The sequence below is a fragment of the Cherax quadricarinatus genome, chromosome 71 (genome assembly GCF_038502225.1).
Source record: "Cherax quadricarinatus isolate ZL_2023a chromosome 71, ASM3850222v1, whole genome shotgun sequence".
NCBI lineage: Eukaryota > Metazoa > Arthropoda > Malacostraca > Decapoda > Parastacidae > Cherax > Cherax quadricarinatus.
Window position 1 is genome coordinate 6,168,978 of NC_091362.1, and position 27,005 is coordinate 6,195,982.

The 27,005-nt window shown below is 38.2% G+C and overlaps 1 protein-coding gene across 1 annotated transcript in view; it reads right to left on the reverse strand.

Annotated features, from left to right (window-relative positions):
- The window catches only part of Orc3 (origin recognition complex subunit 3), a 92,877-nt gene that overhangs the window by 48,858 nt on the left and 17,014 nt on the right, over nucleotides 1–27,005 (reverse strand). Inside the window, exons 8-9 of the mRNA XM_070099974.1 lie at nucleotides 14,561–14,758; nucleotides 4,469–4,585 (exon numbers count right to left, since the gene is read on the reverse strand). Coding sequence (XP_069956075.1) covers nucleotides 4,469–4,585; nucleotides 14,561–14,758 — 315 coding nt within the window. The remainder of the gene's footprint in view (nucleotides 1–4,468; nucleotides 4,586–14,560; nucleotides 14,759–27,005) is intronic.

Genomic DNA, 27,005 nt, shown 5'->3' on the forward strand with positions numbered 1-27,005 from the left:
TATGGTATAATAATGAAACACTGCATGCAAAAATGAAACAGTGTACATAGTACAATAATGAGAGACTGCATGGTACAATAATGAAACACAACAAGGTATAATAATGTGAGTGTGCACAGAATAACAAAAATCCTGTTTTATGTAGTGCATGATGGGGAAAAGCAAACCCCTGACCTTGTGTTTGGTTAAGACATTGGCCTTGAGGGGTTTTCTAAGGCGATTTTTTTATTTTATTGACCGTTTCTTGGTATCAACAGAATGAAAGACATACTAGTGCAACAGAGATGATTTTGGTTGGTTTCAGGACTGGAAGTAAAGTAGCTTGAATTAGGGCTCAAAGTAGCAAAAATATTAGATTTTGGGGGATTTTCAAAGTCTGTTTTTTATTTTTTTCACTAAGTCTACTTCAGTTACTGGGAGGGCCTAAACCATGACCAATCATTCTTGGTTATATTTTATCATCCAAAACACGGTAAAACTTCAAATTCTGTGATGCTGGATTAAAAATAGAGGGCAAGTGTTATATAGGAAAGGTCTGGAGACATGATTACTGAACAAAGGATAGGTTGCTTTAGTGGACTGTATTTAACCCCTTGACTGTCGCAACCCCCAATCCTGAGGTGTCTCCTGGTGTCGCAAAATTAAAAAAAAAAAAAAAAAAAAAAAAAATTCTTATGAAATGATAGAGAATCTTTTCCCGATTGTAATGACACCAAAAAACGAAATTTGATGGAAAACTGATGGAATTATGCTCTCGCGAAGTTAACGACCTCGGCGATATTTACAAATCTGCGATTTCGCCCACTTTGAGCCCTATTTTCGGCTAATTCCGTTGTTCCAGTCGACCAAACTCATAGCTATTTCTTTAGAACTCCATTTTTTCTATCGATTAAGTACAAGAAACTGCCTATTTACCGATTTCAACTACCCAATAATGTGGTCAGAAATTTGCAATTTGGCCAATTTCACGAAAATTAAAAAATATGACAACTTAAAAATAAGGTCCAGAATGAACACTGCAGACATTCCTGGCTCTAAAATAACATTTTCTTTGTTCATCAGTCATGTCTCCAGGCCCTTCTGATATTACTCTTGCTTTCTATTTTGAATTTTTATTCAAACCAAAAATAGAAGACTTACTATTATGCAGACTACTGCAATACTGTAATAATTGTATAAATAACATCAACCCATTCATGACTGCATATTAGAATGGCTAGTTGGACATTTATTGGACAATGACATCATTTGTTTACTTTTGAACATTGGCAAAAATCAAACATTTCCCCTACTTTGAGCTCCATTTCCAGGTTCTTTTAAAAGTAAAATCAATCAAAATCACCACTATTTCTATAATATGTTTTCCATTCTATCAAATGAGACCAAGAAAACGAGAATACAGCCATAAATACTATACGAAATTGGACCACAAAGTCGGCAATTAAAAAAAAAAAAAAAAACGGTCAGTTTTTTTTTCTCATTATGCACTGCATGCTCCAGGATTTTTTTATATGGTGCACACTGACCACACAGACCCATTCTCTCACATGTGGGCCTACCAGCTTTCTCCTATTTGATTTGAAGCCGCTAGAATTTATGAGTATATATACGTCAAATACTGTACCTCGTAAGACGTATATATACGGCCGTGACAGTCAAAGGGTTAAAATGGAATTTGTTGAATTTAGTGTAAAATTGACCAAATTTAATAGGGCTGTTTAAATAGCTGAATAGGCAGTTTCTTGTACTCAATTTAGAGAGGGGATGTTAGTGAAATAACTAGTATGGACAAACTGGGGAGTGGAATTGGCTTAAAATAGTAAGTTTTCTATCACATTTTGCATTTTCAATGTTATTACCTTCAGAGAAAGATTCTCTACCATTTCAGAAGTTTTTTGTTTAAACTGCAACACTGTCAGCACTTTTAATTTTAGGAGTCGCAACAATGAAAAGGTTAATGGCACTCTTGATTTTGGGAGTAAGAGGCTACAGCCATGCCATGAATCTTATGCATAATAAGTTTCCAAACATTCTTTATCGAATTTAAATGCAGTGAATTTTCTGGCCAGTCATTAAAGAATGGAAACATCAGAATAATTTAACAAATTCTTTATGTTTTTGGTGGTATGTTAAAAGGTACTGTCCTCCATACAAAAGTTGCTCCGTTACTTCTTGAAGCTGAACAAGCAAATACATAGTCTGTTCAAGACATACTTATTGGCGTGCATATTTACAATGCCTATGTTTATGACTGTTAGACAGTGACCATAAATAGGCACAATACTGATAGTAAGATATAAGAAATAAACTTGTGTAGGAGTGAACAAACACAGATACATAATCAATACATCAAAGTTAACTTAAAACAACAAATTTGATTTCTGAACTGGATAAAAAGTTAAATTTTTTTGGCTAGGGTAATGAAACACTACATGTTATATTAATGATGAAACACTGCACGCTAAAACTAAACACTACATGTTAAAACTAAGCACTACACATAAAAACTAAGCACTACATGTTAAAACTAAGCACTACACATAAAAACTAAGCACTACATGTTAAAACTAAGCACTACATGTTAAAACTAAGCACTACACATAAAAACTAAGCACTACATGTTAAAACTAAGCACTACACATAAAAACTAAGCACTACATGTTAAAACTAAACACTACATGCTAAAACTAAGCACTACACATAAAAACTAAGCACTACATGTTAAAACTAAGCACTACACATAAAAACTAAGCACTACATGTTAAAACTAAGCACTACACATAAAAACTAAGCACTACATGTTAAAACTAAACACTACATGCTAAAACTAAGCACTACACATAAAAACTAAGCACTACATGTTAAAACTAAGCACTACACATAAAAACTAAGCACTACATGTTAAAACTAAGCACTACACATAAAAACTAAGCACTACATGTTAAAACTAAGCACTACATGTAAAAACTAAGCACTACATGTTAAAACTAAACACTACATGTTAAAACTAAGCACTACATGTTAAAACTAAACACTACATGCTAAAACTAAACACTACATGTTAAAACTAAGCACTACATGTAAAAACTAAACACTACATGTAAAAACTAAGCACTACATGTAAAAACTAAACACTACATGTAAAAACTAAACAGTACATGTTAAAACTAAACACTACATGTAAAAACTAAACAGTACATGTTAAAACTAAACACTACATGTAAAAACTAAACACTACATGTAAAAACTAAGCACTACATGTAAAAACTAAACACTACATGTAAAACCTAAACACTACATGCTAAAACTAAGCACTACATGTTATAACTAAACACTACATGTTATAACTAAACACAACATGTTATAACTAAACACTACTTATTATAACTAAACACTACATGTTATAACTAAGCACTACATGTTATAACTAAACACTACATGTTATAACTAAGCACTACATGTTATAACTAAACACTACTTGTTATAACTAAGCACTACATGTTATAACTAAACACTACATGTTATAACTAAACACTACATGTTATAACTAAACACTACATGTTATAACTAAACACTACATGTTATAACTAAACACTACTTGTTATAACTAAACACTACATGTTATAACTAAACACTACATGCCATAAATAAACACTACATATTCAAACTAAACACTGCATGTTATAAACAAACACTACATGACATATTTATTTATTTATATATTGGCAGTTTGGAGGGATATGTTGTGTATCTTTATATGTGTATGCTTCTAAACTGTTGTATTCTGAGCACCTCTGCAAAAACAGTGATAATGTGTGAGTGTGGTGAAAGTGTTGAATGATGATGAAAGTATTTTCTTTTTGGGGATTTTCTTTCTTTTTTGGGTCACCCTGCCTCGGTGGGAGACTGCCGACTTGTTGAAAAAAAAAAAATTATTTTATATCTTTGCAAACAGTACATTGAGATTTTGTATTTAAAATAGTGGGTTGCAATGCAAAGAGAGCATCTATTATATATACATAATACCAAAATACTACATGAAATAATTCAGCAAGTAATGGCAGCCCCAATATTTATTCTGGTTATTTGCCCGAGATATTTGTAAAGAATATTTCAAAGTTTATACATATTACTTACCTGTTGCCTCTGAGGACTGTCTGGTAGTAAGCATGTTAGTGTATGAACCATAAGGAATATACCAAAAGGGATATACCACATGAAATATGTAAAAAGGAATATACCACATGGAATATACAAGAAATATACCAGAAGGAATATATTGCAAGGCACATATAGCACAAGGCATATAGCACAAGGCATATAGCACCAGGAATATAGCAAACTTTATACTGTACAAATAGGCTATCTGTCACCCCACAAGAGCTTGTGGAAGTGAGTACATACTTCAATGTATGAACCAAAAGGAATATCTCAGAAATTTATGTACATATATACAAAGACTGTTTACCTGTCGTCCCAGAGGAGCTTGTGGTAGTGAACTTGTGAGTGCATGGACTACCTTAACTAGACAGCAGAAACAATCATACCAACAGTCCAGCTTGTTCAGCAATCTACGTATTGTAGCCTAGAAGAGGGGATTATTTTAAATTATAGTTTATATTGTATTAGTAAAAATGCAACAAAATAATTGTTTTACATGATGGTAGGATTGCTGGTGTCTTTTGTCTGTCTCATAAATATGCAAGATTACAGATACGTCTTACTACTTCTACTTACACTTTGGTCACACTACACATACATGTACATGTTTATTTATACACACTCATCTGAGTTTTCTTTGATTTTATCTTAATAGTTCTTGGTCTTATTACTTTTCCTTTTATATCCATGGGGAAGTGGAATAAGAATCTTTCCTCTGTAAGCCATGCGTGTTGTAAAAGTCAACTAAAATGCCGGGAACAATGGGCTAGTAACACCTTTTCCTGTAATAATTACTAAAAAGAATAATAATAAGAAAATTGTCAAAGTGGGAAGTCTGAATGTGCGTGGATGTTGTGCAAATGATAAGAAAGAGATGATTGTGGATGTTATGAATGAGAAGAAGCTGGATGTCCTGGCTTTAAGTGAAACAAAGCTGAAGGGGTGGGAGAGTTTCAGTGGAGAGGAATAAATGGGATTAGGTCAGGGGTTCCAAAGAGAGTTAGAGCTAAAGAAGGAGTAGCAATAATGTTGAAGGATAAGATATGGCAGGAAAAGAGGAACTATATATGTATTAATTAAAGGATTATGTGGAGTAAAATAAAGGTTGGATGTGAAAAGTGGGTTATAGTAAGTTTATATGCACCTGGAGAAGAGAGAAGTGTAGAGGAGAGAGAGAGATTTTGGGAAATGTTGAGTGAATGCGTGGGGAGTTTTGAACCAAGTGTGAGAGTAATGATGCCAGGGGTAAATGTAAATGGGGAGCCCTTAATTGAGCTATGTGTAGAAAGAGATTTGGTAATAAGTAATACATATTTTATGAAAAAGAGGATAAATAAATATACAAGGTATGATGTAGCATGTAATGAAAGTAGTTTATTAGATTATGTATTGGTGGATAAAAGGTTGATGGGTAGGCTCCAGGATGTACATGTTTATAGAGGGGCAACTGATATATCGGATAATTATTTAGTTGTAGCTACAGTTAGAGTAAGAGGTAGATGGGAAAAGAGGAAGGTGGCAACAACAAGTAAGAGGGAGGTGAAAGTGTATAAACTAAGGGAGGAGTAAGTTCGGGTGAGATATAAGTGACTATTGGCAGAAAGGTGGGCTAGTGCAAAGATGAGTAGTGGGGGGGGGGGGGGGGTGAAGAGGGTTGGAATAGTTTTAAAAATGCAGTATTAGAATGTGGGGCAGAAGTTTGTGGTTATAGGAGGGTGGGGGCAGGAGGAAAGAGGAGTGATTGGTGGAATGATGAAGTAAAGGGTGTGATAAAAGAGAAAAAGGTAGCTTATGAGAGGTTTTTACAAAGCAGAAGTGTTATAAGAAGAGCAGAGTATATGGAGAGTAAAAGAAAGGTAAAGAGAGTGGTGAGAGAGTGCACAAGGAGAGCAGATGATATAGTGGGAGAGGCACTGTCAAGAAATTTTAATGAAAATAAGAAAAAATTTTGGAGTGAGTTAAACAAGTTAAGAAAGCCTAGGGAAAGTATGGATTTGTCAGTTAAAAACAGAGTAGGGGAGTTAGTAGATGGGGAGATGGAGGTATTAGGTAGATGGCGAGAATATTTTGAGGAACTTTTAAATGTTAAGGAAGAAACAGAGGCAGTAATTTCATGCACTGGTCAGGGCGGTATACCATCTTTTAGGAGTGAAGAAGAGCAGAATGTGAATGTGGGAGAGGTACGTGAGGCATTACGTAAAATGAAAGGGGGTAAAGCAGCTGGAACTGATGGGATCATGACAGAAATGTTAAAAGCAGGGGGGGATATAGTGTTGGAGTGGTTGGCACTTTTGTTTAATAAATGTATGAAAGAGGGGAAGGTACCTAGGGATTGGCAGAGAGCATGTATAGTCCCTTTATATAAAGGGAAAGGGGACAAAAGAGACTGTAAAAATTATAGAGGAATAAGTTTACTGAGTATACCAGGAAAAGTGTATGGTAGGGTTATAATTGAAAGAATTAGAGGTAAGACAGAATGTAGGATTGTGGATGAGCAAGGAGGTTTCAGAGTGGGTAGGAGATGTATAGATCAAGTGTTTGCATTGAAGCATATATGTGAACAGTATTTAGATAAAGGTAGTGAAGTTTTTATTGCATTTATGGATTTAGAAAAGGCATATGATAGAGTGGATAGAGGAGCAATGTGGCAGATGTTGCAAGTATATGGAATAGGTGGTAAGTTATTAAATGCTGTAAAGAGTTTTTATGAGGATAGTGAGGCTCAGGTTAGGGTGTGTAGAAGAGAGGGAGACTACTTCCCGGTAAAAGTAGGTCTTAGACAGGGATGTGTAATGTCACCATGGTGGTTTAATATATTTATAGATGGGGTTGTAAAGGAAGTATATGCTAGGGTGCACGGGAGAGGGGTGGGATTAAATTTTGGGGAATCAAATTCAAAATGGGAATTGACACAGTTACTTTTTGCTGATGATACTGTGCTTATGGGAGATTCTAAAGAAAAATTGCAAAGGTTAGTGGATGAGTTTGGGAATGTGTGTAAAGGTAGAAAATTGAAAGTGAACATAGAAAAGAGTAAGGTGATGAGGGTGTCAAATGATTTAGATAAAGAAAAATTGGATATCAAATTGGGGAGGAGTATGGAAGAAGTGAATGTTTTCAGATACTTGGGAGTTGATGTGTCGGCGGATGGATTTATGAAGGATGAGGTTAATCATAGAACTGATGAGGGAAAAAAGGTGAGTGGTGCGTTGAGGTATATATGGAGGCAAAGAAGGGAATGTATGAAAGTATAGTAGTACCAACACTCTTATATGGATGTGAAGCTTGGGTGGTAAATGCAGCAGCAAGGAGACAGTTGGAGGCAGTGGAGATGTCCTGTCTAAGGGCAATGTGTGGTGTAAATATTATGCAGAAAATTCGGAGTGTGGAAATTAGGAGAAGGTGTGAAGTTAATAAAAGCATTATTCAGAGGGCAGAAGAGGGGTTGTTGAGGTGGTTTGGTCATTTAGAGAGAATGGATCAAAGTAGAATGACATGGAAAGCATATAAATCTATAGGGGAAGGAAAGAGGGGTAGGGGTCGTCCTCGAAAGGGTTGGAGAGAGGGGTAAAGGAGGTTTTGTGGGCGAGGGGCTTGGACTTCCAGCAAGCGTGCATGAGCGTGTTAGATAGGAGTGAATGGAGACGAATAATACTTGGGACCTGACGATCTGTTGGAGTGTGAGCAGGGTAATATTTAGTGAAGGGATTCAGGGAAACCGGTTATTTTCATATAGTCGGACTTGAGTCCTGGAAATGGGAAGTACAATACCTGCACTTTAAAGGAGGGGTTTGGGATATTGGCAGTTTGGAGGGATATGTTGTGTATCTTTATACGTATATGCTTCTAAACTGTTGTATTCTGAGCACCTCTGCAAAAACAGTGATAATGTGTGAGTGTGGTGAAAGTGTTGAATGATCATGAAAGTATTTTCTTTTTGGGGATTTTCTTTCTTTTTTGGGTCACACTGCCTCGGTGGGAGACGGCCGACTTGTTGAAAAAATATATATATATATATATATATATATATATATATATATATATATATATACATACATACATTTTTTTTATTAGTATTAACACACTGGCCAATTCCCACCAAGGCAGGGTGGCCTGAAAAAGAAAAACTTTCACCATCATTCACTCCATCACTTTCTTGCCAGAAGGGTGCTTTACACTACAGTTTTTAAACTGCAACATTAACACCCCTCCTTCAGAGTGGAGGTACTGTACTTCCCATCTCCAGGACTCAAGTCCGGCCTGCCGGTTTTCCTGAATCCCTTCATAAATATTACTTTGCTCACACTCCAACAGCACGTCATGTATTAAAAACCACTTGTCTCCATTCACTCCTATCAAACATGCTCACGCATGCCCGCTGGAAGTCCAAGCCCCTCGCACACAAAACCTCTTTTACCCCCTCCCTCCAACCTTTCCTAGGCCGACCCCTACCCCGCCTTCCTTCCACTACAGACTGATACACTCTTGAAGTCATTCTGTTTCGCTCCATTCTCTCTACATGTCCGAACCACCTCAACAACCCTTCCTCAGCCCTCTGGACAACAGTTTTGGCAATCCCGCACTTTCTCCTAACTTCCAAACTACGAATTCTCTGCATTATATTCACACCACACATTGCCCTCAGACATGACATTGCCATTGCCTCCAGCCTTCTCCTCGCTGCAACATTCATCACCCATGCTTCACACCCATACAGGAGCGTTGGTAAAACTATACTCTCATACATTCCCCTCTTTCCTTCCAAGGACAAAGTTCTTTGTCTCCACAGACTCCTAAGTGCACCGCTCACCCTTTTCCCCTCATCAATTCTATGATTCACCTCATCTTTCATATACCCATCCGCTGACATGTCCACTCCCAAATATCTGAATACATTCACCTCCTCCATACTCTCTCCCTCAAATCTGATATCCAATCTTTCATCACCTAATCTTTTTGTTATCCTCATAACTTACTCTTTCCTGTATTCACTTTCAATTTTCTTCTTTTACACACCCTACCAAATTCATCCACCAACCTCTGCAACTTCTCTTCAGAATCACCCAAGAGCACAGTGTCATCAGCAAAGAGCAACTGTGACAACTCCCACTTTATGTGTGATTCTTTATCTTTTAACTCAACGCCTCTTGCCAAGACCCTCGCATTTACTTCTCTTACAATTCCATCTATAAATATATTGAACCACGGTGACATCACACATCCTTGTCTAAGGCCTACTTTTACTGGGAAATAATCTCCCTATGTCCTACATACTCTAACTTGAGCCTCACTATCCTCGTAAAAGCTCTTCACTGCTCTCAGTAACCTACCTCCCATACCATACATCTGCAACATCTGCCACATTGCCCCTCTATCCACCCTGTCATACGCCTTTTCCAAATCCATAAATGCCACAAAAACCTCTTTAGCCTTATCTAAATACTGGTCACTTATATGTTTCACTGTAAACACCTGGTCCACACACCCCCTACCTTTCGTAAAGTCTCCTTGTTCATCTGCTATCCTATTCTCCATCTTGCTCTTAATTCTTTCAATAACAACCTTACCATACACTTTACCAGGTATACTCAACAGACTTCTCCCCCTTTAATTTTTGCACTCTCTTTTGTCCCCTTTGCCTTTATACAAAGGAACTATGCATGCTCTCTGCCAATCCCTAGGTACCTTATCTTCTTCCATACATTTATTAAATAATAGCACCAACCACTCCAAAACTATATCCCACCTGCTTTTAACATTTCTATCTTTATCCCATCAATGCCAGCTGCCTTACCCCCTTTCGTTCTACCTACTGTGTCACGAACTTCCCCCACACTCACTACTGGCTCTTCCTCACCCCTACAAGATGTTATTCCTCCTTGCCCTATACACGAAATCACAGCTTCCCTATCTTCATCAACATTCAACAATTCCTCAAAATATTCCCTCCATCTTCCCAATACCTCAAACTCTCCATTGAATAACTCTCCTCTCCTATTTTTAACTGACAAATCCATTTGTTCTCTAGGCTTCCTTAACTTGTTAATCTCACTCCAAAACTTTTTCTTATTTTCTACAAAATTTGTTGATAACATCTCACCCACTCTCTCATATGCTCTCTTTTTACATTGCTTCACCACTCTCTTAACCTCTCTCTTTTTCTCCATATACTCTTCCCTCCTTGCATCACTTCTACTTTGTAAAAACTTCTCATATGCTAACTTTTTCTCCCTTACTACTCTCTTTACATCATCATTCCACCAATCGCTCCTCTTCCCTCCCGCACCCACCTTCCTGTAACCACAAACTTCTGCTGAACACTAACACTACATTTTTAAACCTACCCCATACCTCCTCGACCCCATTGCCTATGCTCTCATTAGCCCATCTATCCTCCAATAGTTGTTTATATCTTACTCTAGCTGCCTCCTCTTTTAGTTTATAAACCTTCACCTCTCTCTTACCTAATGCTTCTATTCTCCTTGTATCCCATCTACCTTTTACTCTCAGTGTAGCTACAACTAAAAAGTGATCTGATATATCTGTGGCCCCTCTATAAACATGTACATCCTGAAGTCTACTGAACAGTCTTTTATCCACCAATACATAATCCAACAAACTACTGTCATTTTGCCCAACATCATATCTTGTATACTTATTTATCCTCTTTTTCTTAAAATATATATTACCTATAACTAAACCCCTTTCTATACGAAGTTCAATCAAAGGGCTCCCATTATCATTTACACCAGGCACCCCAAACTTACCTACCACACCCTCTCTAAAAGTTTCTCCTACTTTAGCATTCAGGCCCCCTACCACAATTACTCTCTCACTTGGTTCAAAGGTTCCTATACATTCACTTAACATCTCCCAAAATCTCTCTCTCTCCTCTACATTCCTCTCTTCTCCAGGTGCATACACGCTTATTATGACCCACTTTTCACATCCAACCTTTACTTTAATCCACATAATCCTTGAATTTACACATTCACATTTTCTTTTCTCCTTCCATAACTGATCCTTCAACATTATTGCTACCCCTTCCTTAGCTCTAACTCTCTCAGATACTCCATGTTTAATCCCATTTATTTCTCCCAAGCGAAACTCCCCTACCCCCTTCAGCTTTGTTTCGCTTAGGACCAGGACATCCAACTTCTTTTCAGTCATAACATCAGCAATCATCTGTTTCTTGACATCCGCACTACATCCACGCACATTCAAGCATCCCAGTTTTATAAAGTTTTTCTTCTTCTCTTTTTTAGTAAATGTTTACAGGAGAAGGGGTTACTAGCCCATTGCTCCCGGTATTTTAGTCGCCTTATACGACACGCATGGCTTACGGAGAGAAGATTCTTTACCACTTCCCCATGGACAATAGAAGAAATAAAGAAGAACAAGAGCTATTTAGAAAAAGGAGAAAAAACCTAGATGTATGTATATATATATATATGCATGTGCATGTCTGTGAAGTGTGACCAAACTGTAAGTAGGAGTAGCAAGATATCCCTGTTATCTAGCGTGTTTATGAGACAGAAAAAGACACCAGCAATCCTACCATCATGTAAAACAGTTACAGGTTTCTGTTTCACAGTCATCTGGCAGGACAGTAGTACTTCCCTGGGTGGTTGCTGTCTACCAACCTACTACCCTTTATATAAAGGGACTATACATGCTCTCTGCCAATCCCTAGGTACCTTCCCCTCTTTCATACATTTATTAAACAAAAATACCAACCACTCCAACACTATATCCCCCCTGCTTTTAACATTTTTGTCATGATCCCAACAGTTCCAGCTGCTTTAACTTCTTTCATTCTATGTAATGCCTCACGCACCTCCCCCACACTCACATCCTGTTCTTCTTCACTCCTAAAGGATGGTATACCTTCCTGGCAAAACAACCACCGTGAAAGAATAGAGAAATTCCAAGCACTTTTGTGACTACTCACATTATCAAGGAACAATAAAAGTAATGCATCAAGGAAGGCACATAAAGGGTCTAGACCACACCTCACTATCACATCCCACAACAAAGCAACACCTGATGTGCGACTCATAAGAAAGAGAACACTGCAGCAGGCCCACTGGCCCAACTAGACTGGTCCTTCACACAACCCATGAACAAACTATTCTACCCAAGAATTAAGAATTTTAAAATTATTATTTGTCCAATGTATTACTAAATTCTTCCCAAATTCTATTAATTATAAATGTATCTAATTTATATAAACCAAAGGAAATATTCATATTATTGTCAAAACTGCTTTTTATGAAACAAGATTCAATTATTTTCCTGTCGACCATGGACTTGCTTGATAACAACTTTCTCAACTTTTTGAAAATCAATTGGATGGTTAAAATCTCTCACATGAATAAATAGAGCATTGGAATCTTGTCCAGTTTTAATGCTATATTTCTTTCTTTCTTTCAACGCACCAGCCGTATCCCACCGAGGTGGGGTGGCCCAAAAGGAAAAACGAAAGTTTCTCCTTTTAAATTTAGTTATATATACAGGAGAAGGGGTTAGTAGCCCCCTGCTCCTGGCATTTTAGTCGCCTCTTACAACACGCATGGCTTACGGAGGAAGAATTCTGTTCCACTTCCCCATGGAGATAAGAGAAAATAAACAAGAACAAGAACTAGAAAGATAATAGAAGAAAACCCAGAGGGGTGTGTGTATATATATATGCTTGTACATGTATGTGTAGTGAGACCTAAGTGTAAGTAGAAGTAGCAAGAGGTACCTGAAACCTTGCATGTTTATGAGACAGACAAAAGACACCAGCACTCCTACCATCATGTAAAACAATTACAGGCTTTCGTTGTACACTCACTTGGCAGGACGGTAGTACCTCCCTGGGTGGTTGCTGTTTACCAACTTAGGAATGCTATATTTATGTTGTTTTAATCTTAGTTCGAGACTTTTACCAGTTTGACCGTAATAAACTTTATCGCAAATTTTACAAGGAATCTTATACACACATCCATCAGCATTTTGGGGGGAATTCTTTTTCTAAAGTTTTATTTTACTGTATCAAGATTTTTAAACACAACTTTGATATTAAAAGTATTAATTAGAGAAGGCATATCAACCAAGTTTTCATGGTAAGGGAGAACCAACATATTTTTAGTTGAATAAGGATGGTTGTCCCTTTTTGGATTGTAAAAAGTATTTCCAGCAATTTTAAAAGATTTATCAGTTACGTTTCTTGGGTATTTCAAATCATTAGCTATTTCATAAATTTTGGATATTTCCTCATCTATGAACTCTGGACTACAAATACGTAAAAAACATTGATGAGAAAACAGACAGTTTAACTCTATCTTGATGTGAAGAATAATAGTGCACATAGGAACAGTTATTTGGGCAGTTGCTGTCTACCAACCTACTACCTAGAACTCAGTAAACTTATTCCTCCATAATTTTCACAATCTCTTTTGTCCCCCTTCCCTTTATATAAAGGAATTTTATGTACACACTCTGGCAATCCCTAAATACCTTCCCCTCTTTCATACATTTAATGAACAAAAATACCAACCACTCCAATACTATATCCCCCCTACTTTTAACATTTGTCATGATTCTGTCAGTTCCAGCTGCTTTACCCACTTTCATTCTATGTAATGCCTCACACACCTCCCCCACACTCACATCTGGCTCCTTCACTCCTACAAGATGTTATACCTTCCTGGCCAGTGCATGAAATTACTGCTTCCATCACTTCATCAACATTTAAAAGTTCCTCAAAATGTTCCTGCCATCTACCCAATACCTCCAGCTCCCCATCTAATTCCCCTAATCTGTTTTTAACTGACAAATCCAACTGTTCCCTAGGCTTTCTTAACCTGTTTATCTCACTCCAAAATTTGTTTTTATTCTCAGCAAAATCTGCTGACAGTGCCTTGCCCACTATCATTTGCTCCCCTTTTGCACTCTCACCACTCTCTTCACCTTTGCTTTACTCTCCAATATACTCTGCCCTTCTTATACAACTTCTGCTTTGTAAAAACCTCTCATAAGTGACCTTTTCCTTTTTTCTCTTTAATGGTTATAATTATGGCCATAATTTTTGAAGGGGTAGACCGGTAAGCCAGCAGAAGCCCTCATCGGATGACCAGAATCTCCAATGACGAGTCATCATCTGACTAAGACCTGTGTCAGGAAATATTTGTCCTGTTTCCTGACAAACCTTACCTAACCTAACCATCTTGTTCTATTTCATTCATGCAGATTCATTTGTGCTTCTAAGGAAAAGCAATATGATACAAAGCTACTGAAACATTACTACAGTAATAAAAAAAAATATACATGTATTTAGGTCCCCCATAGGAACTGTACACGTTACCTTTAACACTTTCTCGTCAAGAAGAGCTGCTTGTTCCTTGGGAAGACATACCTTACATACTTTCTCCTCAAGCAGAAGAGCTGCTTGTTCCTTGGGAGGACAACTCTCAACATAGGATCTGAAAGATGGCAGTTTACGGATGATGTCTAGCTGTGCTGGTGTCATGGCCCTCACTACTGATGCTCTCTCTGGTGCAGGACAACACAGGAAGGCTGATGAGTTATTCATAAAATGTTGCATCATACACAGCTGAAAGAAAATAAAAAAGTACACACACAGAAAATTAAAGATAAAATACAAAATTATTTTTATGATTCTGTACCAAAATATTGTGTTTACAGAAAATAAGCACTTGCATATTCTGATGTTTCAGTGATTTGAGGTGTTTTCTGCTTTTTTTTTTTTTTTCTAACACTGGCCATCTCCTAACTGAGGCAGAGTGACCTGGAAAAGAAATATTTTCACTGTCATTGACATTATTAATGTTTGGCCAGTGGCACACAGATGCAACAGTTTAGATGTCACTCTAAACAGCCAATATCCCAAACCCTTCCTTTAGAGTGCAAGCACTGTACTTCCCACCTCCAGAACTCAAGTCCGGTTAACCAGTAAAAAGTCTAAAAATATATTGAATTAGTTGTGGCTGCTATGTAAGCCAAAAGATTTAAGATGGTGGTATATAAACCTTGTACCCCATTACCACAGACTTGTCTTGTGCATATAAAATTTTAGCTACAATATGCATAAAAGCAACAAAATTCATGTTTTATTTTGTAGAACACAGATTATATCTGCACTGCTTTTCTCCAATGTCTGTACAGTGTAGTCATCCTATAGGTTTCATAACATTCACAAATTATCACATACTAATATGCAAACTTGGCATATCAAATCTTACCAGAATTATGCAGGACTTTATAAAGAAATGAATTACAGGTATGAGAGCAATAACTTACTCTGTTTACCTCTGAATCTGAAAGCTAAGTTTACAAATGGTTAGCTATAATTTCTGCATGCTGAGTGGCTTTTAATGACCTGGCTTAAATGTTTTTTATAACTTACTGACTTCAAGCCAAGATATTATAGTAATGAGCAAATCTGTTCTGTCAGTAGCAAATATAAAATTCGTCTTTCAACAAACCGGCTATATCCCACTGAGGCAGGGTGGCCCAAAATGAAAAACAAAAGTTTCTGTTCATAACTTTAATACGGTATACAGGAGAAGGGGTTATTAGGCCCTTGCTCTCGGCATTTAAGTTGCCTCTTATAACACGCATAGCTTACAGAGAAAGAATTCTATTCCACTTCCCCATGGAGATAAGAGGAAAGAAACAAGAACAAGAACTAGCAAGAAAATAGAAGAAAACCCAGAGAAGTGGGTACATATATGCTTGTACATGTATGCATAGTGTGACCTAAGTATAAGTAGAAGTAGCAAGACGTACTTGAAATCTTGCACGTTTATGAGACAGAAAGAAAGACACCAGCAATCCTACCATCATGTAAAACAATTACAGGCTTCCATTTTACATACACTTGGGAGGATGGTAGTACCTCCCTGGGTGGCTGCTGTCTACCAACCTACTACCCACGTAAACATAAAATATTATATAAAACATGTACAGCACAATGCTCTCTCTCTCTCTCATTTAGTAAGTATGTACAATCATATTCATATTCTTAATTTCAGCATGATACAATGTTTGTATAGAGATGGATGACATTAGTTGTGCATTCAGAAAATCCACTATTATGCAGAGCATTTCAGGCAAACTTACACCTATCTTAGGAGTAAAAAAGGCAATAATTGATTGATTACTTATATATACAGTCTCTAAGGAGCCATAAACACTAAATTTAGGAATTGCAAGGAACACAAGAGAACTGCTTAGCATATCACCACATTTTCTAAGACATTTATCAAACTTAATTTTTTAAGGATTACAGGTTGGATTATGATTACAGGTAATGAAAATAAGAATAGTATATAATTTTTCATATGCTTGTGGTAATGAGTACCAGGATGCACTACTCATTATCAAGAAAGAAGACACCCTCAGAGACAGACTCCTAATATCAGCTTTCATTGGCATTTCCTGTCACTTCAACCTGAACAACAGTTTCTATAATATAAATGAACCTCCTGCCAAGAAAGTTCTAGACTGTCTTTCTATATAACAGCTCAGAGAACTACAATGATCAGCAAACCTTATGCTACTCCTATGACCTACCAACCTCACACCACTGCAATGACCCATGCACCACTTACCTTGTTGAAGAAATAGACATACGTACATATGTGCAACTTCTGGGTATCTTTAATTTGTAGACATTTTGCCATCCAGTGACTATCAATATAAGGGTGCATAATGTGAAGACTGTAGAAATATATACAAAAGATGAGGTAATCAATCCCTCAGCTTAGGAGTAGGTGATGAGACTGCAATGCTCATCACCTATGGTTAGTAGACAACAAACTATCATTACACCTAGGGAAAACTGAAGCCATTCTCTTTGGCACGAAACATAAACTGAGAAGGGTAAATAATTTTAATGTTCAGTGTAATGGGGAGCCCATCACTTTGGTTTCATCAGTAAAATATCTGGGAATCCCCTTTGACCCATGCATGTCAGGAGAATTGATAGGGAACAGTGTAGTAAAGAAAGCGAATGCCAGACTGAAGTTCCTGTATAGACAAGCACAGTGTCTACCTACTGAGGCTCACAGGACCCATGTCTAGCCCTTATACAATGCCATATGGATTACGCTTGCTCTTCCTGGTACTCTGCCTTGACAAAAAAACTGAAAGATAGACTGCAAATCACCCAGAACAAAATTGTAAGATTCATCCTGGGGCTGGGACCAAGAGAACATGTAGGCCAGGATGAATTACAGCAGTTGGATATGCTGAATGTTGAAGACAGAGTAAAACAACTGAAGATAAATCATGTTTATAAAATTGCTCACAAACAATGTCCAGAATATCTTGCTGTCAATTTTGTCAAGGTTGGGAACCAAAGCAATCATAGTACTAGGGGGAGAGAGCACAACTTTGTAGTACCCACAGTCATTGGCCAGGCGTCAAACACCTTTTATTGTACAGCAATAAAGGAATGGAACAGACTGCCTGCACATGTCAAAGCCAGTCATAGCATGAACCAGTTCAAGAAGAGTGCCAAAAGGTGTCTGATAAATGTAGCTACAGAAAGGGAGGGGAATGATTTTCTATTTTTTAGCTAACATACGTGTAAATTTTACCTTATTCCTAGTAATGACCCTCGTATTGTAGATAGTCTTAACCCTTTGACTGTCGCGGCCGTATATATACGTTTTACGAGGTGCCGTGTTTGACGTATATATACTCATAAATTCTAGCGGCTTCAAATCAAGCAGGAGAAAGCTGGTAGGCCCACATGTGAGAGAATGGGTCTGTGTGGTCAGTGTGCACCATATAAAAAAAATCCTGGGGCACGCAGTGCATAATGAGAAAAAAAAAACTCCGACCGTTTTTTTTAATTAAAATGCCGACTTTGTGGTCTATTTTCGTATAGTATTTATGGTTGTATTCTCGTTTTCTTGGTCTCATTTGATAGAATGGAAAACATATTACAGAAATAGAGGTGATTTTGATTGATTTTACTATAAAAAGAACCTAGAAATGGAGCTCAAAGTAGGGGAAATGTTTGATTTTTGCCAATGTTCAAAAGTAAACAAATGATGCCATTGTCCAATAAATGTCCAACTAGCCATTCTAATATGTAGTCATGAATGGGTTGATGTTATTTATACAGTTATTACAGCATTGCAGTAGTCTGCATAATAGTAAGTCTAATATTTTTTGTTTGAATAAAAATTCAAAATAGAAAGCAAGAGTAATATCAGAAGGGCCTGGAGACGTGACTGATGAACAAAGAAAACGTTATTTTAGAGCCAGGAATGTCTGCATTGTTCATTCTGGACCTTATTTTGAAATTGTCATATTTTTTAGTTTTCGTGAAATTGGCCAAATTGCAAATTTCTGACCACATTATTAGGTAGTTGAAATCAGTAAATGGGCAGTTTCTTGTATTCAATCGATAGAAAAAATGAAGTTCTAAAGAAATAGCTATGAGTTTGGGCGACTGGAACAATGGAATTAGCCGAAAATAGGGCTCAAAGTGGGCGAAATCGCCGATTTGTAAACAGCGCCGAGGTCGCTAACTTCGCGAGAGCATAATTCCGTCAGTTTTCCATCAAATTTCGTTTTTTTGGTGTCATTACAATCGGGAAAAGATTCTCTATCATTTCATAAGAAAATTTTTTTTTTTTTTTTTTAAATTTTGCGACACCAGGAGACACCTCAGGATTGGGGGTTGCGACAGTCAAAGGGTTAATGACCCTCGTGTAGTAGATAGTCTTTTTAGTATGATAATAAGATGTTATCTTCATTGTAGATAATAAGAAAATATTATAAGCTTTATATTATAATAATAAGGTAAAAAGGACCCCAATGGAAATAAGTCACTCTGTCTGACTTTTTTGGGTTATCCCAGGTTCTCTACACATATGCTATGTATGATTATTCTATGTAACTGTATTTGTGTATACCTGAATAAACTTACTTACTTACTTATTCTAGTCTTCACAAAGTCACCGGATGGTGAAACATCTACAAATTAAAGATAATCAGATGCGACACCCACAAATTATTGCTTGAAAAGCAGTATTTTAACTTTTCCGGTTTCCAAAAAAATGCAAATTGGGACCCACACAGGTCAAAATCAATCCAAACTTTTCTCCACAATTGACCACATTTTAAGAAAGTAAGTACAGTAAGTTTTATGTAAGCCTAGTAAAGGAAGGCCTCACTTATGCAGCTTCCTCTTTTCAGTGTCCCACATTTTCTGTGGCTTTCAATTGAGCCATTGTTCATTATGTAAGGAGCTTCTACCGCTTCTTTGCCATTTTTGTACAACAGTTGCATAAGGGAAGGACGACCAGTGCCATATTTTAACCTGTTAACTGTCCAAACATAGATCTATATTGCCGCTGCAAGCACTCCAAATATTTTGAAAAAAAGAAAAAATAAATAAATAAATAAAGAGGGCAATTTTTTGTGTAATAAGATGTTGCAGTATGGAGTGTTTAACATTAGGTCACTGATCCTTGATGGGGTATCAGTTGCTATGTTGGCTATTGTCTAGGGGAGAACTCCAATAGCAACAAGGTTTTAGCACTGCAAATATAGCCTTCTTAACCAAGGACTTTGTTAACTTTTCTTTCTGTAAAGTCCATGTCTTTAATAACAATAAAACTTAGATAGGATCTTCATATCTCTATGAACCATAATCTTAATATAAAGCAATAAAATTACTTATCTTTTTCCTTTATACATAAAGGGTACACAGCTATTGTTACGACACAAGAGTTTACTGGGAAGACATAATTCTCATTTGTAGAGTTAGGCAATCAATATATGACATGAAGTAACTGATATACTCATCAATGTCTTCACAAAGACATTAAATCCAAATTATCCATACAGGAAGTTTTATTGATAATCCTGTGCAAGGGATATGTATATGAATAGAGAAATCTAGAAATCAGATAGGACTAGGTGTGGGTGTACAAGGCAGAGTACTACTTGGGAGTGAGTGTGTGAACCTACTGACTGTACCAGTGCGCGGTGAGCTGACGTCAGGTTGGATCACGTGACTGAGGGAGACAGACCAGTACCTGAACTAGTAACCAGCACTAACACACGGAGGACCCGGGTTCGATTCCCGGCGGGTGGAAACATTTCGACACGTTTCCTTACACCTGTTGTCCTGTTCACCTAGCAGCAAATAGGTACCTGGGTGTTAGTTGACTGGTGTGGGTCGCATCCTGGGGACAAGATTAAGGACCCCAATGGAAATAAGTTAGACAGTCCTCAATGACGCACTGACTTTCTTGGGTTATCCTGGGTGGCTAACCCTCCGGGGTTAAAAATCCGAACGAAATCTTATCTTATCTTAATGGTTTCCCACTACATGAAAATCGCTTAATATTAATGCCTAACAAAACAATATAATACAATAAGTATTAGCATTAACATATTTATAATAAAATATAGAGCAATATCCTACTGGAATATATCTCATATACAAAATATTGGGCAAGGGCATAATTTGCAACATAAGACCCCCCCCCCCCCAAAAAAAAAAAAAATGAGGATCATGACTTACCGAGATATCAGGCCACGATGTTGGCTGGATGCTCACCTGACAGCAATATTGAGTTCTGCCACTTGCAGAAGTGCTGCCCATATACATTTTTTCTCATTTTTCAAATTCATATAATTTTTATGTTCTGATAATTACAATTTATGTAGGTAGTAGGTTGGTAGACAACAACTGCCCAGGGAGGTACTACTGTCCTGCCAAGTGAGTGTAAAACAGAAACCTGTAATTGTGTTACATGATATATACCTTTGATATACCTTTGAAGAATTTCAAGAGTATATCTACTCTCTTGAGCCCGGCCATGGGCCAGGCTCCTCTGGTGCTTGCCTAGTCAACCAGGTTGTTGCTGCTGGAGGCCCGCTGCCCCACATATCCATGACAGCCTGGTTGATCTAACACCTGGTGAAGATACTTGTCTAGTTTCCTCTTGAAGGCTTCAACACTGGTTCCAGCAGTGTTTCTGATATCTTCTGGTAACATGTTGAAAAGTCTGGGACCCCGGATGTTGATACAGTGTTCCCTTATTGTCCCCACCACACCCCTGCTCCTCACTGGGTTTATTTTACACTTCCTCCCATATTTCTCACTCCAGTATGTTATGGCAGTGTGCAGATTTGGGACCAAGCCCTTGAGTACTTTCCAGGTATATATACCACGTACCTCTCTCTTCTCCGCTCCAGTGAGTACATGTTCAAGACTTGCAGGCGTTCCCAGTAGTTTAGGTGCTTTACTGGCTCAATGTGAGCCGTAAACAATCTCTGTATTTGTTCCAGCTCCGATATTTCTCCTGCCCTGAACGGGGCCGTCAGCACTGAGCAATATTCTAAGTGAGGGAGCACTAGCGATTTGAAGAGTGTCACCATCGGCATTATTTCCCTTGTTTTGAAAGCTCTCAATACCCACCCAGTCATTTTCCTGGCTGTCATGATCTTTGTCTTGTTATGGTCTTTAAAAGAAAGGTCGGCTGACATAATTATTCCCAGGTCTTTTACGTGTTCCTTACTTTCTATTTGGTGACCCTCTTGAGTTTTGTATATAGTGCTCCGTTTGAGTTCTTCATTCTTTCCATACCTAAGCAGCTGGAACATATCACCACTGAACGTCATGTTGTTTTCCACTGCCCACTGGAAAACCCTGTCTATGTCTTCCTGTACTTTTTCAGTGTCCTCTACCGTACTGACTTTCATGCTTATTTTAGTGTCATCTGCAAATGATGATACAAAAGTGTACCAGGTGTTTTTGTCTATGTCTGCTATGAGGATGAGGAACAGCAGAGGTGCCAGGACAGTGCCTTGGGTCACTGAGCTTTTGACCTCGCTGATACTGGATCTTGCCCTGTTCACTACTACTTTTTATGTTCTGTGGGTCAGGAAACTGAAAATCCATCTGCCTACCTTCCCCGTAATGCCCATGGCCTTCATTTTGTGCGCTATCACTCCATGATCGCACTTGTCAAACGCCTTTGCAAAATCTGTGTAAATCACATCTGCGTTTTGGTTGTCTTCCAGTGCCTCCGTAATTGTCATAATGGTTCAGCAGCTGTGACAGACATGATCATCCTGCTCTAAAACCATGCTGATTCGGGTTATGTTGATTGTGCTGCTCCATGAAATTTGTAACCTGCCGTCTCATCACTCTTTCAAAGATTTTTATGATGTGAGAAGTTAGGGCTACTGGTCTGTAATTTTTAGCTAGTGCTCTACTACCTCCCTTATGGTAGGATTGCTGTTGTCTTTTATCCATCTCATAAACATGCAAGATTTCAGGTATGTCTTGCTACTTCTTACACTTAGGTCACGCTACACATACACATATAAGCATATATATACACGCTCTCTGGGTTTTCTTCTATTTTCTTTCTAGTTCTTGTTCTTGTTTATTTCCTCTTATCTCCATACTGAAGTGGGACAGAATTCTTCCTCTGTAAGCCATGCATGTTGTAAGAGGCAACTAAAATGCCAGGAGCAAGGGGCTAGTAACCCCTTCTCCTGTACAAATTACTAAATTTAAAAAGAAAAACTTTTGTTTTTCTTTTTGGGCCACCTTGCCTTGGTAGGATACAGCTGGTTTGTTGAAAAAAAAAATACAATTCATAGTAGTTCTTGTGATTTTATAGCCAATCTTTGTTCTGACACTAATATTAGGTACTAAAATAGCACCAGTTCATCACACTGGTGCCCTCCCATGCCCACGATGTCAGCAATGTCACAATATGTGCCAGGTTCCCAGGAACTTCCATGACAGAGCAAACCGTGGAACTCGTCCATGAGGCAACTGTCAGGTGTGCCAGAGGGGATGTACACTCAATCCCTCAAATCTCAACAACCATGCACATAATGGATGTGTTAGCTCCCAGAGGGCTCCAAGTGGGAACAATCAATAGCCCCTCCCAGCAGACAGAGCTGACAGCTACTGCAACTTCACCTCTACAGAGGACCTAAAATTTGCGATCGAATTAACAACCACCAGGACACTGACACACATCCCCAAAGCAGCTCGCCCTCAAGCTGCTAGCAAATTCACTGACCTCTTGAAGAAAGTCAACGATGCTCCTGCAAACAAATCCTGGCACAACCTACTGCTATTTGGCAATGCCTGTCTGGCTTTCCCACCACAGAGGGACAAGTCCCTACCAATATCTGTTATTGGGGCAATACAGTGGACCCTTGGTTTTCGCGAGTCTCAGTTTTTGTGAATTTTGGTTATCAGCAACTTTTTTCGTCATAATACAGCCTTGGTTTTCGTGATTTCCCTTGGAATTCGGGGGTCGTAGGGAATGTGTCCCAGTGGCCCCGCACGCACAAGGCCTCCCAGAGATGCATTCAGTCAGTCTGACATTGTTTCTCGGCATGTGAGCATCACCGCCTCGTTCATACAAAACATGTCATAACAATCCATTGTTTTTTGTGCTTGCAATTGCTAAATAAGCCACCATGGGCCAAAAAAAGCTCCTAGTGCTAGCCCTTTGATAAAGAAGGTTGTGGAATGTATTGTGACATTGGGGAATTCCACGGGGTTGGATGTGAGTGGCGAGGATTTGGAAGAGTTGGTGGAGGACCACAGCGAAGAGCTAACCACTCTAGAGCTACAAAAGCTTCATCTGCAACAGCAATAAATGACAGCTGAGGAAATTGCTTCAGAGGAGAAGGAAGAGAGAGGGGAGAAGGTGCCTTCTTCAGTGATTAAGGACATTTGTGCAAAGTGGAATGAGGTGCAAACTTTTGTGGAGGAACATCACCCTAACAAAGAGACACCAGAAACCGAGCTCTCTGGATCAATTTTTTGAGCAACAGGGGTCCAGTGACTCTCAAGCTGGTCCTAGTGCCATTAAAAAACAAAGAAGGGAAGTAACCCGGGATAAGGACTCGGTACCTAAAGTCTTTATGGAAGGGAATTTCCCTTCCAAACAATAGAAACTTCTCCCTCTCCCCTCCTCCCATCTTCCATACACCAACAAGAGGCTTCAATAAAGGTAAGTGTGATGTTATTATTGCTTTATATTGATTTGTCATTCTTTTCTGCATGTAAATCTATATTTAATCTCTAAAAAAATTATTTGTTAATACTTTTGGGTGTCTGGAACGGATTAATTGGATTTACATTACAGTGGACCCTCGGTTTTCGTGTTTAATCCATTCCAGAGAGACCGGCAAAAACTGAAATTATTTCCCCAAAAGAAATAATGTAAATCCAATTAATCTGTTCCAGACACCCAGAAGTATTAACAAAAAAATTTTTTACCTTAAAGATAGATTTACATGCACAAAAGAATGAACATTCAACATGACACTTACCTGTATTGAGGACTGTTGTTGATGGATGAAAGACAGGGAGGAAGGAAGAGGGAAGAGAGGTTATTCTTTGGAAAGGGAATCCCCCTTCATAAGGACTCTAGGTACCAAGTCCTTATCTGGGATCACTTCCCTTCTATGTTTTTTAATGCCACTAGGACCAACTTGAGTCACTGGACCCCTGTCACACAAAATGTCCCTAAAATGGGACACGGCACTGTCATTATAAAAGTCACCGGCACGGATTGCAACAGCTTTCTCAGGGTGATGTTCCTCTACAAATGAATGCACCCTACTCCACATAGCACAACTCTCCTTAATCTCCGAAGAAGGCACCTTCTTCCATCTCTCTTCCTTCTCCTCTGAAGCAATTTCCTCAGCTGTGGTCTGTTAGTGTTGCAGATGAAACTCTTGCAGCTCATTAGTGGTTAGCTCTTCCCTGTGGTCCTCCACCAACTCATCTTCACATCCAACCCCAAACCCTTCAATTCCTCTCTTGGACACAATCTGACAGCAATTTTCTCCAAGCAGAGTTCAACGTCCTGGAAGTCACTCCCTGCCAAATCTTATCTATAAGGCTTATACAATGGAAGATACTGAAGTGATCCCTCCAGAACTCTCTTAGGGTCAATTCAGAGTTCGAGGTTATGTCAAAGCACCTTTGAAACATTGCTTTGGTGTACAGTTTTTTGAAGTTTGCAATGATCTGCTGATGCATTTGCTGGTTGAGAGGAGTGATATTAGGAGGCAAGAGCTTCACTGTGGAAGTAGGTCATGCCCGAAGATTGGGCATGACCTACTTCCACATTGGTGAAATGTGATACCACCTATGACTGCTGCACCTCTCCTGCCTACAGTATACAAGCCACTTCTTCACACATATGATGTATTCTTTTCAAGATTGATGGAATGACTACATCGACTCAAGGCTGAGGGACTGATTACCTCAATCTCCTCCTGTTCTTCACCATTCTCCTTTGTATGGACTGATGAAGCCACTGTGTGGCGAAACGTTTCCTCAATAAAGATACCCAAGTGTTGCACATGTGTCTAATTTATTAACTTGTTGATTCTCTGAACCATTTATCTACAATTTGTTTTGTGTCATTTTTATATAATTTCTTATCTGCCACATTTGATTTTTATATTAATGTAATATTATTGATAAGGCAACAAAAGGACCCCAATGGAAATAAGTCACCCTGACTTTTTTTGGGTTATCCTAGGTTCTCTACACATGCTGCTATGTATGATAATCTATGTAACTGTATTTGTGTATACCTGAATAAACTTTCTTACACTGTTAAACAAACATGTCTGTCTGTCTGTCTATATCTCTGCTTAACTGTCTTTGTGTCTACCTATGTGTCCTTGTCTTCCTGTCTCTCTGTCTGCTTCTCTCTCTCTGTCTCAGAGAGAGCCTTTCATGAACAAATAGGTATTACACAGGATGCAGAGTCGTCATGTATGATTCCTGAACAAATGAAAATGCATATTACTTGCCAGTATAGCACTTCGGATTTTTTAGGTTATCCTAGGTAATTTACACTGTGTATAATAACTGTGCTTATGTGTACCCGTGAGATAGAAAAAGAGATAGACAGAGATACAGAGACAGGGATAGAAAGGGACAGATAGATACAGACAGAAATAGAGACAGCCAATCAGCCAGCCGGCCTGGCAAACACGCATTACACGTTCCAGAATCATCACTCTTTACTTAGGGCAAAGGTTATAAGACATTCTGGCAGGATGACACTACCAGTGGTATCAAAACTGAAAGGATGTGGCACAAATGTTGCACATGGGTTATTATCGAGGTTTTTGATATTTCCTCAACCACTTGTGGCCACATCTATCTCAAAGTCACTAAACTCAGGGTCAACATCTCTTTCCTCTTAAGAGGGGAGTGTTAATACAACATGATATCAGTGAATCCCTGGTGTTTGCCATGCCGTTTACTCTAGCTGGCACTCGATTGAACTGGTGCTTCCACAAGGTATTAAGTGGTCCCAGATTTTTTTCAAATACCGTGCACACCAAGTGTTAAGACCTATTCTATACTGACTAGGCATCTCTGGTCCCAGATTTTTTTCAAATACCGTGCACACCAAGTGTTAAGACCTATTCTATACTGACTAGGCATCTCTGGTCCCAGATTTTTTTCAAATACCGTGCACACCAAGTGTTAAGACCTATTCTATACTGACTAGGCATCTCAAGCCAATCGTGCCAAATTTGAAGGCAGAAAAAATAAAACATTGATCTATGTTTTAAGGGAGGGGCAAGCCTTTTTTCAGAGATCAGGACATTAAAATTAAAAAATTATGGAAAAAAATGTTTTCTTACCGAAAAATAGTGCAAAATTCTGGCAACATTTTGATGTAATCAGCTTGTTTCTATCATATTTCTAAGTATGTTTTTCATTTTGTTCTTCCTGTCAGCAAAAATACATGTTGGCAATTAGCAGTTTTTTTTTCCTCCCAAAATTACAATTTTTA